This window comes from Macaca nemestrina, chromosome 10 (genome assembly GCF_043159975.1).
Source record: "Macaca nemestrina isolate mMacNem1 chromosome 10, mMacNem.hap1, whole genome shotgun sequence".
Lineage (NCBI taxonomy): Eukaryota > Metazoa > Chordata > Mammalia > Primates > Cercopithecidae > Macaca > Macaca nemestrina.
The window spans coordinates 61,400,388-61,415,167 of record NC_092134.1 but is presented as its reverse complement, the minus strand read 5'-3'; the positions used below and the strand labels follow the sequence as shown (position 1 = coordinate 61,415,167).

General features: G+C 39.6%; 1 protein-coding gene across 1 annotated transcript in view; it reads left to right on the top strand.

Annotated features, from left to right (window-relative positions):
- The window catches only part of LOC105473363 (tryptophan hydroxylase 2), a 94,510-nt gene that overhangs the window by 43,360 nt on the left and 36,370 nt on the right, over window positions 1–14,780 (top strand). Inside the window, exon 8 of the mRNA XM_071071439.1 lies at window positions 10,418–10,544. Within this exon, the coding sequence (XP_070927540.1) occupies window positions 10,418–10,544 (127 nt within the window). The remainder of the gene's footprint in view (window positions 1–10,417; window positions 10,545–14,780) is intronic.

Here is a 14,780-nt window from a genome sequence, read left to right as displayed (position 1 = left end):
CACACATCTCTTCTTTTCTGCCGGTGTCACTTTTCAAATCAAAGAGCAAACCTTCAGCATTGAGGAATAATTCAGGGCACCAGTGACTAATACTGCAACTTATATTGCCATAATACAATGAAACACATTTGTGTTAAGGAACATCTTTTTTGTTGCAGTTGACCAGTTTAGAGGCAATTAATGTTATTTTTAAATATAACTGTTTAAAGGCTTTGCAGTCAGGTGATTTTTCTTATAATTGCTGCTGTTTAATTTTATAAGGAAAATAAAAGTGAATTATTTCTGACACTATTTTTCATCCATTTCTAAGTAAAGTAAATGAATTTTTTGCTTAACCCTTGCTTATTAGGAAAGCTTGGTTGCTCCCGTCTTGATTGAACAGATGCCTCTCACTAGGTCCATAATGAGAGGAAAAATATGAAGTTTTCTTTCCCAACTTTTCTTCCTTGTTCCCACCTGAGAGGTTCTGGGACTTGGGCCCTGGCTGTTGTTGGTGTTTTTAATATCAGGCCTTGCTGAAGTCATCTCAGGACATGGTCTTCCTGCAGAGCTGGGAGGATAAACCAGAGCTTTATGGAGTTTAACCTGCATGCCCACGAGCTGTGTTTAGCTTAAACTTGTTCTTTCCCATAGGACACGCGAACCTGGTGCCAAGCTTCCTGCTCATCCACCTGGCTTCTTCCATAGCACTATTACCATTCTTGCTGCTCAGGATTGCAGAGCAGAATTATTACCAGTGATTCTTGGAAAATGGCATGTTCCCAGAAAGCCGGTCCCATCTGGCCTCCCTTTCCTGCTTTGTAACTGGTGCACATACCCTCAGTTTGGTAGCCATCCTCTAACTTAAGAGAAGTCTGGTTTGGGCTATACTGAGGGCCAGTTAAGATGTTAGTGGCCTCAAGACCTGAAAATACTTGAACTCCTTCCATCCTCTAGCATAGATAATCTTGACAGCAACCACAACAGCAGTAGCAACAATACTTTTACTATGAATAGCAAACAAACACGTCTACTATATATCAACTGGACACAGGTTTACTGTTAATAGCACCTGACACTATTTTTTTGTGTTATGTATGGATGAACTCACCTAATACTACAACACTTTGAGTTGTTATTATTATTATTCTGAGTTTATAGATGAGGAAATGAGGCACAGAAAGGTTAAATACATTGCCCAAGGTAACATAGCTGGTAAGTACGTGAGTCAGGGTTTGAAATTCGGGAGTAATACCAGCACCTGTGGGCTTAGCCACTATTTTGTTAATCAGTAACACTAAACAGAAATACTCACAACTTATTTCTAGGCTGAAGGTGAATAGCATTTTTGTTGTTGTTGTTTTCCAATGGTACATTTTGTAGAAGAGATTTGAAAAGACTCCTTTCTTTTTTTTTTTTTTTTTTTCAGACGGAGTCTCACTCTGTTGCCTAGGCTGGAGCACAGTGGTGCGCGACCTTGGCTCACTGTAACCTCCGTCTCCTGGATTCAAGTGATTCTCCTGCCTCAGCCTCCTGAGTAGCTGAGATTACAGGGGGCCGCCACTACAACTGGCTAATTTTTGTATTCTTAGTATAAATGAGGTTTTATCATGTTGGTCAGGCTTGTCTCGAACTCCTGACCTTGTGATCGGCCCACCTTGGCCTCTCAAAGTGCTGGGATTACAGGCATGAGCCACTGTGCCTGGCCTTGAAAGGGATACTTCCTTACTTTTATTTGGTGACCCTGATTTGCCAGAACCATAAGACTGTTTATGGCTATTATATAGTTTAGTGCTGTGCTGCTCCATCCAGTCCTTGGCCCAACTTCCTGGTTCCTTGGAGGCCCACCTTCTCCTTTGATCTTCACAAGGTCACAGTTGGTCTGCCCCATTTATCAAGAGGAGGAGGCATCTGCTGTCTCACTGGGAAAAAGAAGGGGACAGCACCTCTCTACAGTATTGAGCATATCTTATATGCTAGGCTTTTCTAAGCACTGCAGACCCAAATATGAACATGGCCTCACCTCTGTCCTGGAGAAACTTACTCCTTCTTAAGTGCTAAAGTACCTTCTGAAAGGGCAGTAATACAGATAGGAGACTGCTGTGTCCTCAGGCAGAAGGACCTGCCTGCCTAGAAATGTAGGCCCCACTCTCAGCTCCCAGCGTGACTGTCAGCAAGCCATTTGACCTCCCTGTGTGAGCGATGATGAAATAACACTTTGATCTTTGGAGAGAAAAAAGCTTTATAAAAATACCAAGTAAGTCCACCCTTACTCGGCACCTCTTAAATTCATGTGGAGGGCTAATGTGCATCATAAAATTCCAGTGCGTCCTTAGTTACAAGGCCATGTTCCTAGACCTGGACTCCCAAGTTTTCAATCATAATATTGTGTCTAGTTTTGTGAAGTGCCTAAAAGCAAAAATAACCCCTGAGGCTTCTTATAGAGTCTTTTGTCTCAAGAGCTTATGCATTCTAACAATATACATTCTACATTTTAAAAGTCCTATACATTATTTAAAATGTGCAGTGTGAAACCAAAATTGCATCTAAGTGTCTGCTGGAACCCTGTTTTTGTTCTTTTAGGCTGTTTTCTGTAGTGACTTGGGATAAGGCTTCAATGCTTCAGCCACCCTTCTTCTTCTTCTTCTTTTTTTTTTTTTTTTGCCGATTCAAAGCAGGATTCCTTATGTCACTCTTCCCTACCCCTGCACCCAGTTCTGTTTTCCTTGTGTGGAGCCCATAATCCAAAATTGGCACTCAGAAGTACCTGGCCCAAATCAAAATTTATATTCCTCCAGCGCTCTGTAGTCAGGGAGAAGTTCATTATGTATTTTCAGGTGTGGAAGACTGAGATGACCAGGGAGAAATTTTTCCAGGAGTAATTGCATTTTTAAATTGCAAGTTCAGAAGAAGAAATCCAAAATGATTGAATTTTATGCAAGAAAGAAGTAATCACTGTTCATACCTCTTTACTACCGTGTAGAGAATTACATCTTCTCTCTCCACCACAAGAGAGAAGGAAAGAGGGAGCAGACATTTCCCAAACACATTCTGTTTGTCTGGCATCATCCTACTCATCTCTATTAGGTCAACAGGATTGTCACCATTTTACAGATGGCAATTCCAAGGTTCAAAGAAGTCAGGTAATTTCCCTAAGGTTACACAACTAGAAAATACCAAAACCAAGTTCTGGTCCAAAGCCTTTATGTGACACTGGAAATTAGGAAAACCATACTTGAGTTTCACTTGGATTCACTTCTATTTGGAGCAATAGAGCCCCATCATCACCTGGTCTATTCAGTTGAGTTAAAAAAGCAGTTATTGAGCATATCTTATGTGCTAGGCTTTTCTAAGCACTGCAGACCCAAATATGAACATGGCCTAATCTCTATCCTAGAGAAACTTACTCCTTCTTAAGTGATAAAGTACCTTCTCAAAGGGCAAAACTTATTCAAGTATGATAGGCTTAGATATAAATACAATTTAATGTAATGAATAATAATACCTAACTGATGGGAACTAAGATTTTCCATGCATTCTCTTACTACATCGTTTAATAATGTAAGAGATGGCTCGGTGCGGTGGTTCACGCCTGTAATCCCAGCACTTTGGGAGGCCGAGATGGGCAGATCACCTGAGGTCAGGAGTTTGAGACCAGCCTGGCTAACATGGTAAAACCCTGTCTCTACTAAAAATACAAAAAAATTAGCTGAGTGTGGTGGTGGGTGCCTGTAATCCCAGCTACTCGGCAGGCTGAGGCAGGAGAATCTCTTGAACCTGGGAGGCGGAGCTTGCAGTGAGCTGAGATGGGGCTACTGCACTCTAACCTGGGCGATGTGAGGGAAACTCCATCTCAATAAGAGAAAAAATAATGTAAGAGAGAAGAAATCTTACAATCTCCATTTTATAGATGAGAGAACACTATGTCTGTGCTGTCCAATATGGTAAGATGTGGTTACCTACATTTATTAATTAAAATTAAATAAAAGTACACATTTAGTTCTTCAGTAGCACTAGTGACATTTCAAGTGTTCAGTAGACACCTGTGTCAAGTGGCTATTATATTGGATGGTACAGCTACAAAACATTTTTAATGTTGCAGACAGTCCCATTGGACAGTGCTGCTCTAAGTAATTTGCCTACAAAAGAATATGAGAGATGAACTTAAGTCTGACACTAGGGTATATGCTTTTGACTGTTGTGTTATATTGCTTTCTTAATACACTGAACTTGAAGAGGTGGAGAGAAAGTTAAATATCTCTTATTTCTCCAAGAAATAAGAAATACTTCAGAAATGGTGGGTTTATTAGGTCATACTTGCATTGCTATAAAAAATACCCGAGACTGGGTAATTTATAAAGAAAAGGGGTTTAATTGGCTCATGGTTCTGCAGGCTGCACAGGAAGCATAGTGGCATCTGTTTCTGGGGAGACCTCAGGAAGCTTCCAGTCATGAGGGAAGGCAGAAAGGGAACAGGCACTTCACATGACAAAAGGAGGAATGAGAGAGAGAGAGTTAGAGGGGGTGTGCAACACACTTTTAAATGACCAGATCTCGGAAGAACTCACTATCCTGAGGACAGCACCAAGAGGATGGTGCTAAATCATTCATGAGAAATCCACCCCCGTGATCTAGTCACCTCCCACCAGGCCCCACCTTCAACATTGGGGATTACATTTTAACATGAGATTTTGGTTGGGTACAAATATCTAAGCTATATCAGTAGGGAGCTAGTGACATACCAAACAGAATTTCCATTGCAGTCTTTCTGTGGTCCCTCTAAGAACTGGAAATTGTTTCTTTTGATGCATCAGGAAAGTTTGTACTTGCTATGTGATTGCCTTTTTCTGAAACCAGATGGTGACTTTTGCTAGGAGTTATTCTAAGATTATGCCTTGTTTACTTTTAAGCCCGAGTTCCTAATATAGCACCTGGTACAAATAGGCACACAATGAACTAAATTTTAAGAAAGACAACTATAATATCTGCCAGTCTTAAAAGAATTGTAATAAAGAAGAGAAACATCAGTGCACGCCCATGTGATTCCTAAGGGAAAAAGCAAAGAGGATTTTCTCCAGGGCAACATCCAGGTGCCCGACTTTAAAAAAAAAAAAAAAAAAAGAAAAAAGTGACTTTGTAGTTATACTATGATAGGAATATAAGAAGGAGTGAGCATAAGAATTGCCTAAAATCTTATCTGGGTCAGATTTTACAGTATGCTATTTTAAATCGAAACTAAAGAAACTCTGTATATGGCTCCAAAACAAGCCCTGAGAGAAAGTTGCCTCACTACCAAGTTAATTCCCCTTATCATCTTATGCAATGAAAGCAAACCAAGTCACCTGTCTGCAATGCATCCCAGTGTGTTATCCCACATTACTTGCATTTACCCACCAAATGTTGTGTGAAAGCCGAAAAACGCACCCTATTTTGCCTCCCAGCTCATCCTCCTGCTTCCTTTTATTAATGCAAACTTTCCACCTCTCCCACTCATCTGCCTTTCCTTCTCTTCATGATTTAGCTAAAGTGTTGGCTTCTGTGTCATTTAGAGCAAACAAAACCTATAGAAATACGTTTTAAAAGACAGATGTGCAGATTTGGGATGGGAAGCAAATGTTGGATGCTCACTCAATGCCTCGTAAAGGCTTTAATTTACACCAAAAATAAAAAGGAGTTGTTCAACATGTAGTGCAAGGAGTCAGCTTTGAAAACTGATAAGAGGAGAAAAATGCCAGACTCATTTTGAATTTGAACTTAACAACCAGAACCCTTATTTCTTCATAGCAAAATGATGGCTACTTTCTTGGACTGAGTTAAGAATTTCCCAGAGACATTTCACCGAGGCTCCTTTGTGGACCTATTTCTGCAGGCTTTAGAATCCCCCTAGCAGGGCTTATCAGAGAAGATTCCAATTTAGAGCAGCAAAAGTTTAGTGTCTGATATCAGCTCTTGCTTTTGTTTTTTTTTTTAATAAAAAGGAGACATGATGTTTTACAGTGTTAACAGCTTTGAAAAGTCTTGTATTTCCAGTGAACAGAGCACGTTTGTGAAAAGGACTCTAAAAAGCATTATTCAGGCAAAAATGTATCAAAGCGATGGGAGTTAAAAAGAGAAAAGTTTGCTGATGTAGAGATTGGAGGCAGCATGTGCTGACAGGTGCAATTATGGCCAAATAATTGAATCTTTTTGGAGAGATCTGGTGAGATAAGGCAATAGTTGTGAACTCACATCAGAAATCTGTTCATAATTAGATACTCAGGGGTTCGGCTGTGGATGATACAACCAAAGTAGGATCTCAAACTACTTTACATGCAGGACCCAGCGCAGTGGCATTTGCACTTTGTAAAATAAAGTTTAATAGCATAATTTCAGCCCAGCGGACCTTAATTGGTACAGAGGTTAGAGAGAAGGTTTTGCGGTCTGCAGTCTCCTTCAGACTCCCCATAGCCTGGAACCCCTTTCTGCCCCAAACAGTGGAGGTCACTTCAGTTTCTAATTCCTCTGGTCTCAGAGAATCTAAAAAATGTAAACTTTTGAAAGTTAATGAATTGCTTTTATTAGTAATGTTAAAAATCTTTGCTCTCTGGTTGAAGAGTTTCCAGGCACTTCAATTTCCTTTGTCTACATGTACCTTGGCCAAAGACAGTGGGATAGAGAACAATATGGTGTTTATTTCTGAGAATGTTTCACCAAAGACGTAAAATATAATAACCTTGTTCCTGGTCTTGAAATACAGGTGCTCAAAGTCTTGGCCCCATGACATACTGTGTCCACATTTTGTTCAGGAATCTGAAGGGAAGGTCTTTCTCAGGGTCTCTGCATGGAAATGGAGCTGAGAAGAGGGCACAAGCTAGCAAAATACAGCATGATCATTTCTACTTGTAATAGAGCAAAGGGTATCTCTGAGGTTCCATTAATAATTCTGCTAGACATCTCGCTTCAGGCTTTCATTCTTAATGAAACAATATAACTCACTCTGCTGTATTGTATGATTCTTTTCTTCCAAATTTATAACTTCTTTTATCCTCTTCTTTGTGTAGTTAGATTACTTTGTCATTGTGATGATATTAAAGGTTCTTAAGTTGGCTAGTGAGTTATAGGTTTCTGATAATGACATCTTAACACTCAGGTGATAGCTCCTTTTTCTACCATGGAGAACTGACTCCTGAATGTCTTTGGATCTCTAGTATTTTCCTAACTGCTAACTTTTCACCTTACCTTCTACCAGTAAGCTTTTGGACTCCATTAGTATCTAAGTAGACAGAAGACTGTCTTTTGGATTGGCCTTCTTCAAGTATTTAACAAGTTCAAAGGTAGATTCCGTATTGCACCAAGCATCTAACACCACTGTAGCTTTGACCTACCCTATTCTCTTCTTACGTTATGAAGCATTTAGCACAGTGCCTGGCTCATAGTAAGCATTCACTATAATTGTTACTTTAGTTTCTGCTTATCTTGTTTATGCAATGAGAGAATACTCATCATCTTCAGTATTTTCTTGGAGTTGACATAGTGACTAATTTAAAATTATTGTTGCCACATCTTTTGCCTGGATCAGTGGGAGCTCTTTAGCGTTTACATCATGAGCTACAATGGAGGTGTTCAGATTTTTCCATGGTGGGTTACTTGATCTTAATTCCAATATTGGCGCAGGCGGCATGACCTTTTAAAAAATTGATCAGAAGAATGAGTCCATAGGGTCCACTCCCGGCTTAGAAGTATTGGACTTCTAACTGAATCAAATGCGCATGGAGAAGGAATTAGTTACCCATCTACCTCTCAGTCACCACCTTTCATTATTCTTCAGTATCATGATGTAATTTTAGTGGGATTAAACTTGAGCAGCTCTCAATTACATAATCACATTCAGTTGTAGTTTTAAGTACTGGTTGCTTGAAGCTTGCTAGGAGAGCTCCTAGAGTCATCAGTTATGACAGTGAATCTCAGCCCTGGCTGTGTCTTATTATCACCTGGTGAGAGTTTAAAAAAAATGCTCAGGTTTATCTCAGGGAGCCTGATTGAATTAGTCTAAGGCAGGGCCTAGTCATTCGGTATTTTTAAAACATTCCTCAAGTGATTTGGAAAGTTGAGAAGCACTGAGTTGGAGGAAAAGAGACTTAGGAAATACTGACTACATTTCTTACTTGTGCTAGCTAGCTTGACTAAACTCTCTTCCTATGGCCTAAGCTATGTACGCCCCAGCCCCTTTCTTGCTTACACCATATCTACAAATTGAAACAACAGAGAGCTGAAAGAGTGTAGGTTTGGAGTTCAAAAAATTTGATTTCGAACCTTGTCTCTGGGCTGGGTGCAGTGGCTCATGCCTATAATTCCAGCACTTTGGGAGGCCGGGGTGGGAGGATTGCTTGAGGTCAGAAGTTCAAGACCAGCCTGGGCAACATCGTGAGGAAACCCCCCCAACTTCCACCCCTGACATTTCTACAAAAAATTAGCCAGGTGTGGTGGCATGTGCCTGTAGTCTCAATTGCTTGAGGGGCTGAGGTGGGAGGATTGCTTGAGCCCACGAGGTCCAGGCTGCAATGAGCTGTGATTGCACTACTGTCCTCTAGCCTGGGCAACAAAGGGAGATCCTGATTAAAAGAAAATAATTGTCTCTGTCTTTGCTAAAAATGTGGTAGCTTAGGAAAAGATTCTTAGATTTACTAAATTTTAGCTTCCTCATTTGTTAAATTGGAATAATAAAGCTTCTCTTATTTATATTTATTATTCCTTTATAAAACACGTAAGGAAAGATTCAGTTACCAATGTGACTTGAAAACATTTAGCACATTACCTGGTACATAGTAGGAGCTCAGTATATTCTCTCTCTCTTCTTTATTTTTCATTTCTTCATATGTAAAATGAAGGGCTTGGATTACATTTAAATGCCCCTGTACCCTGAAATCCAGTGCATCTGCTTCTTTGCCATAAGCAATGCGATTGAAGAATAACAACCTCATATTTCTTTTTTTTTAAAAAAACAAATTCAATTCAGTTCATGTACAAAAAAGGAAGTTATTGACACAGTTGACAAGGGATGAATTTGGAGTTTGTTTCAGTATCCTGTTCACTATTCTCAATTGGCTGCCCTTTCAATCTGCTCTCTATGAAGTAACTGGCCAAGGTTGGGGATATGGTTTGGGTTGTGAGAATAAGACTTTTTGATTGAGTGATTGAGTGATGCTATCTATTTTATGTGGGCATCAATCTTGGCCCTTGACCATCATTCATTTGCTTCAACTGTGTGACCATCCAACATACTTTATAATTGTGATAATGGTAGCACCTGGTATTTGTATTCTAGCACCTATTTGAAGTGATAGATTTCAGAGGAGTACAAGTGAAATCAAAAATATCTTTTAATTACTACCTAGGTAATTGGTGTTTTTTTTGGTCAGTAATTTAAAATGTTCCTGCATCTCAATCCATTCCCAGACAACCATAGAGGAATTCATTCCATTACAGCTTGGTATCATGGAACAGTTCATTATTCATGGCAATGACTCAGGAAGGCATCTGCCTTGTATTGTTGTGAAAGATACCTGTCTTTTGCCCACTTATCTGGCTCCAAATGAAAGCTCAGACAAATGAGAGGGGTTCCAGGCTTCTATTATTACCTAGTTCAGGCTAACCAAAGCAGAGAACTGGGAGATTCTTATAGTGTGTTATCACGAGAAAGTTGCTTATATTAGAGGTATAAATCATCTACTGGAAAAGCTACTTTGATGATGATGACAATAGAATCCTCTCCCGTTACCCATTGCCTGGCAAAGTGTAACAGAGTTGCAGTACAACTTAAGGGTTAACAGCAAAAGTTTAAAAATCATGACAAATTGGATTCCAATTTTGCCTTCCTCACTATCTATGGCAAGAAACAGCAATTTTTTTTCTGTAAAGGGTCAGCTAATTAATTATTTTGGCTCTATGATCTCAGTCACAACTACTCAACTCTGCAGTGTGGTCAAAAGCGCCACAGGTAATACACAAGTGAATGGGCATGGCTATATTCAAGTAAAACTTTTTTTTTTACAAAAACAGGCAATGGAACAGATTTGGACCATGGCTGTTGTTTTCCTATCCGTGATCTACAGGATCCTGTGCTAACAAGTTACTTCAATTCTCTAAGGTTATTTTGAGAATAAAAGAGATAATGCATACAACAAAACACCTACCATGTACTTGGCATATAGTAAGAACTTGAAAATGGTAGTTGCTTTTATGTTATTAAAATATTATATATCATATGTTTTAATTGCTGTTGATTATGAGATGCACTGGGATTTCAGACATATTAAAATGATTAAAAAGTCCAAGGATTGATGAACTATAGTAACTAATTAATTATAGTGACAAGGTCTTATTTAGGATTTTAAGTTGTGTTCTACCAGTGGTAATTTAAAGCTTCTTATACAACATGTCTTTGTGATGTCTTTGTCAGAGACACATGCCATGAACTCTTGGGACATGTTCCACTACTTGCGGATCCTAAGTTTGCTCAGTTTTCACAAGAAATAGGTCTGGCGTCTCTGGGAGCATCAGATGAAGATGTTCAGAAACTAGCCACGGTGAGTTCATTTTCAACTTAAAACCAGTTATATTTATGTCCATTTGTAAGGTAAAGAAAGCTTCAGGGTTATTGACTATGAGTTATCGGTAAATTTTCTGGAGAAAGCATGGTGAACTTACCTTTTCCTGTGTTGTATTCTTTTGAAGCACAATGAGTTCTCAGCTTATTGACCACCAAAACATTTGTATTTTATCATTCTTGTTAGGGGTCAGCTAGAGATAAAGGGCTAGATAGTAAACATATTAGGTTTGTGGGTTGTAAGGTCTCTGTCAGAATTACTCAGCTCAGCCACTGTGGTATGAAAGCAGCCACAGACAACAAAAAAGTAAATAAATGAGTGTGACTGTCCCAATAAAACTTTATTTATAAAAGCTGGTAGTGGGCCAGATTTATCCTGTGTGCTGTGGTTTGCTGACCCTCACAGAAATATTAGTAATAGTAAAAGGCATGCATTTATGATAAAGTAGGGGTTGCACCTAAAACTATCTCTGATTATTCTAGATGGTTGTAGTCAGACATAATTTGAGTCAACAACCAGTAACATACTCAGGCTCAACAATTATTCTAAGTACAAAGCCAGAAAAATATTTAATGGATGTTATAGTATCTTCCTAAAACTGAAGTTCTTCTGAAAACAAGCAATATGAGAGGAAAGGTCTAATGTTGGCTGCTACCTTTAGATGCTGAAGGACCAGATCTAACATGCTCATATGCCTTACCCTAGCTCCATTTCTAAGGGTCCAGGAAGAGAAAAAGCAGTTTTAGCCAACCCATTACCTACAGGGACCAGTCAGTTAGCCTAATGAGCAAAACCATCAGGGGATGAAAAATGTGTTCTTAAACTGTATGTATTCAGCACAGGTACACAACAGTGGCATATTTGATATGCAGGAATATTCTTCATTTCCGCTCAGAAATAAGTTTTCTCCTGGATTTCTTGAAAACACACAGACCTTTCAGTACATCTTTTGTTTCCTACTTTTGATAAAGATATAGGAACTGGGAAATATTTCTCAACTAAAAGTTAAATAGCAATGCAGAAGCCATCTAAATGGCAAGGACCTCTGGGGTCAGTATGGAGATGAATAGTCTCTGGTGGTGGCTGTGGTGGACGAGGGACAGCGTGTCTCTTGTATAGCAGGTGCTCAGCTTTCACTGCTTGTTACCAGAGGTGGGATGCAGGACTTTGTGTTGCTAGAAATCTCCTAAATTTTTTTAGAGAGACTGGCAATCTAGATTTCTAAATGAAATGTAATGATTTTTAAATGTTGGCTTATTAAAAAAAATCCCACTATTATGAGCTGAAGAAAATATATTTGTAGACTGAATCTAGATCTTGACTTCCAATGTGTAACTTCTGGTATAAGGATTGTATCTCATATATATTGGCTATCCATCATGATATAATAAATTATCTCAAAGCTTAGTGGCTTAAAACAACAAACATCTGTTATATCATAATTTCTATGGTTGGAAATTTGAAAGCAGCTTAGCTGAGTGGTTCTGGCTCAGTGACTCTCAGGAGGTTGTAGTCAAGATGCTGGCTGGGCCTGTAATTGTCTGAAGGTTTGGGAATTGGCTTCCAAAATGGCTCACTCATGTGGCTATTGGCAGGAGGCCTCAGTTCCACACTGTGTGGGTCTCTCCTTAGGCTACTTATGACATGGCCACTGGCATCCTCCACAAGTGATGAGAGAGAGTGAGAGCAAGGAGAAAGCTGTGATATCTTTTGTGGCTTGATCAGATGCTGTTCACATTGGCCATATTCTGTTCATTAGAAGGGACTCATTTCAGCCCACACTCAACTGGAGTGGAATTAGTTTTCACCATTTGGAAAAAGGATTGGCAAAGTATTTGTGGATATATTTTAAAACCACCATATCGTGAGTTGTTTAGTTCTGAAACCTTGGTTCTGGTTTTAAATGCCTTGTTTTGGAACCTTTTCTGTGCCTTTCAGACTTGCCTTGACATTTTCTGGTTTCATTCTTTGACTCCCTTCCGTCTATACCCTTGATCACGGAGCAAGATATATTGCTCACTTGTCTGACTTTGAATAGCCATAAACTGATACTTGATGGCCAGGCTGTGTGGAGCTGACTTGTGTGCGTGTGTGTGTGTGTGCATGTGTGCATGTGAACATGTGCATCCAAATAGAGGAGAAGAAGAAAAGCAGGAGTTTATGAATGTAAATGTAGGTGGATCCTCGTGAGTGCTGTTAATCCTTTTTTTGTTTTATTTTTATTATTATTATTTTTTTGAGACAGAGTCTCCCTCTGTTGCCCAGGCTGGAGTGCAGTGGTGCAATCTCGACTCACTGCAAGCTCCGCCCCCAGGTTCATGCCATTCTCCTGCCTCAGCCTCCTGAGTAGCTGGGACTACAGGCGCCCGCTACCATGCCTGGCTAATATTTTTTTTGTATTTTTAGTGGAGATAGGGTTTCACTGTGTTAGCCAGGATGGTCTCGATCTCCTGACCTCATGATCGGCCTGCCTCGGCCTCCCAAAGAGCTGGGATTACAGGCGTGAGCCACTGCGCCTAGCCTGTTAATCTCTTTTTTAAAAGCAGTGACATGAATACTGTTTTATTGTCCTTTATTTTTATAGTCCATCAAATTATGATTAATTAATTCCATCATTCAAATTACACTTATAAGGAATATGACATTGTCCTCCCCACTTTTTTGGAAAATTATAGCTTATATCGACAAAACAGATTTTTTAAGAGGAAGTTTGTACTGAATCTTTAAAGATGAGAAAAGATAGTCAAGTGGAGAAGAGTGAAAGAGGGAATAGAGGAATAGTTTCAGTCAGAATAATCTCTCCGGTTTGGCAGGGCTGTGTTCCTTTATGGGGGCTCTGGGGCATGATCCGTTTTGTTGCTTTTTCCACCTTCTTGAGGCGGTCTTCATTCTTTGGCTCATGGCTTTCTTCATTCCTCTTTAAAGCCAGCAACGCTGCATCTCTTCGATCTTGTTTCTGTCGTCACATCTCTCTCTCTCACTGACCAAGACTGAGAAAGGTCCTGTGCTTCTAAGGGCTTCTGTGATTAGATTGGGCCTACCCGGATAATTTATGATAATCTTCCCATCTCTCTATATGTGGCCATCATCAACATCTGCAAAGGTAACATATTCACAGGTTCTGGGGATTAGGGCATCAAAATCTTTATAGGATCATTACTCTTTGTTTCTACTTTTACACTTTCTGGAAAAAACGAATACTCATACCTTGAAATCTATTTTACTAGGCCAGCAATTTGTAGGATGAGTAAGTTTTCTTTAGGAGCTTACATTCCTTAGGATAACTCCAACACTCTTGGCCTTGGGTTGCTTGAGCTTCAACAGCTAAAAACACTTCCATCTGGTAGAGAACATTAGGCCATTAATCATGTTTCACCATCTCTCTTTCTCTCCCTCTCTCTTTTATTGTCCTTTCCCTGAAATGTACCTGCTTTTTTGCAAAAGTCAATTTAAGCTACCAGGTATTCTTTAAATGGCTAAAGGATCCTAGCTACCATGAGGTAGGGACAGGGGAAAAAAAAGAGCTGGTAGTTTCTTCAAGAAACTCACAGTCTAGTACTCCAAAATACAAAAAGCCCAGAGTCAATATTATTTTTTATTTATATACATGAGTAGTTATGTAGAAGAAATGGATTTAGCTGAATATTCACCGTGTGTGAGTGAGTTCTGAGTTCAGTGTTGGAGGCTGGGCTTCAGGATAGGGGGCAGGAGCCGGAAGAGATGGTCTTCTCTGTATAGGTCATGGGTAGGAAGGATCAAGTGTCCACCAAGGAGGTCAACCTACCTGCAGTCTTATGATGATTTTGAAAGCTTAAAAAAAAGCGTAAACTTGCAAAGGACTTAACATAAACACTTTAAATGCAGTGAAGAATTTGGGATGGAGTAGGGTTGGGTGTTTGCCTCACCATGGTTTTGCCTGATTCACTCATTTCTCTTTTCTTTTATATTGCTTGAGCTCCCACCCCAACTCACTCTGACTTTCTCTCTCTCATGAACCTTCCAGTTCCAAATTTTCCCAATTCTATAGACTGCCCATTTACTTCAAATAGTGTTTTGTAGACCAAAGAGAAATTTGGAAGGCTTTTTCTGTATTATGTGGAGAGTATGGAGGAGGATAACCTCATACAGTGTGAGGAGGCTAAGGGAGATTGTTCCTGAGATGATACTAAAACTGCTATTGACTTCAAGAGCCACATACCATCCATCAGTTAAGAA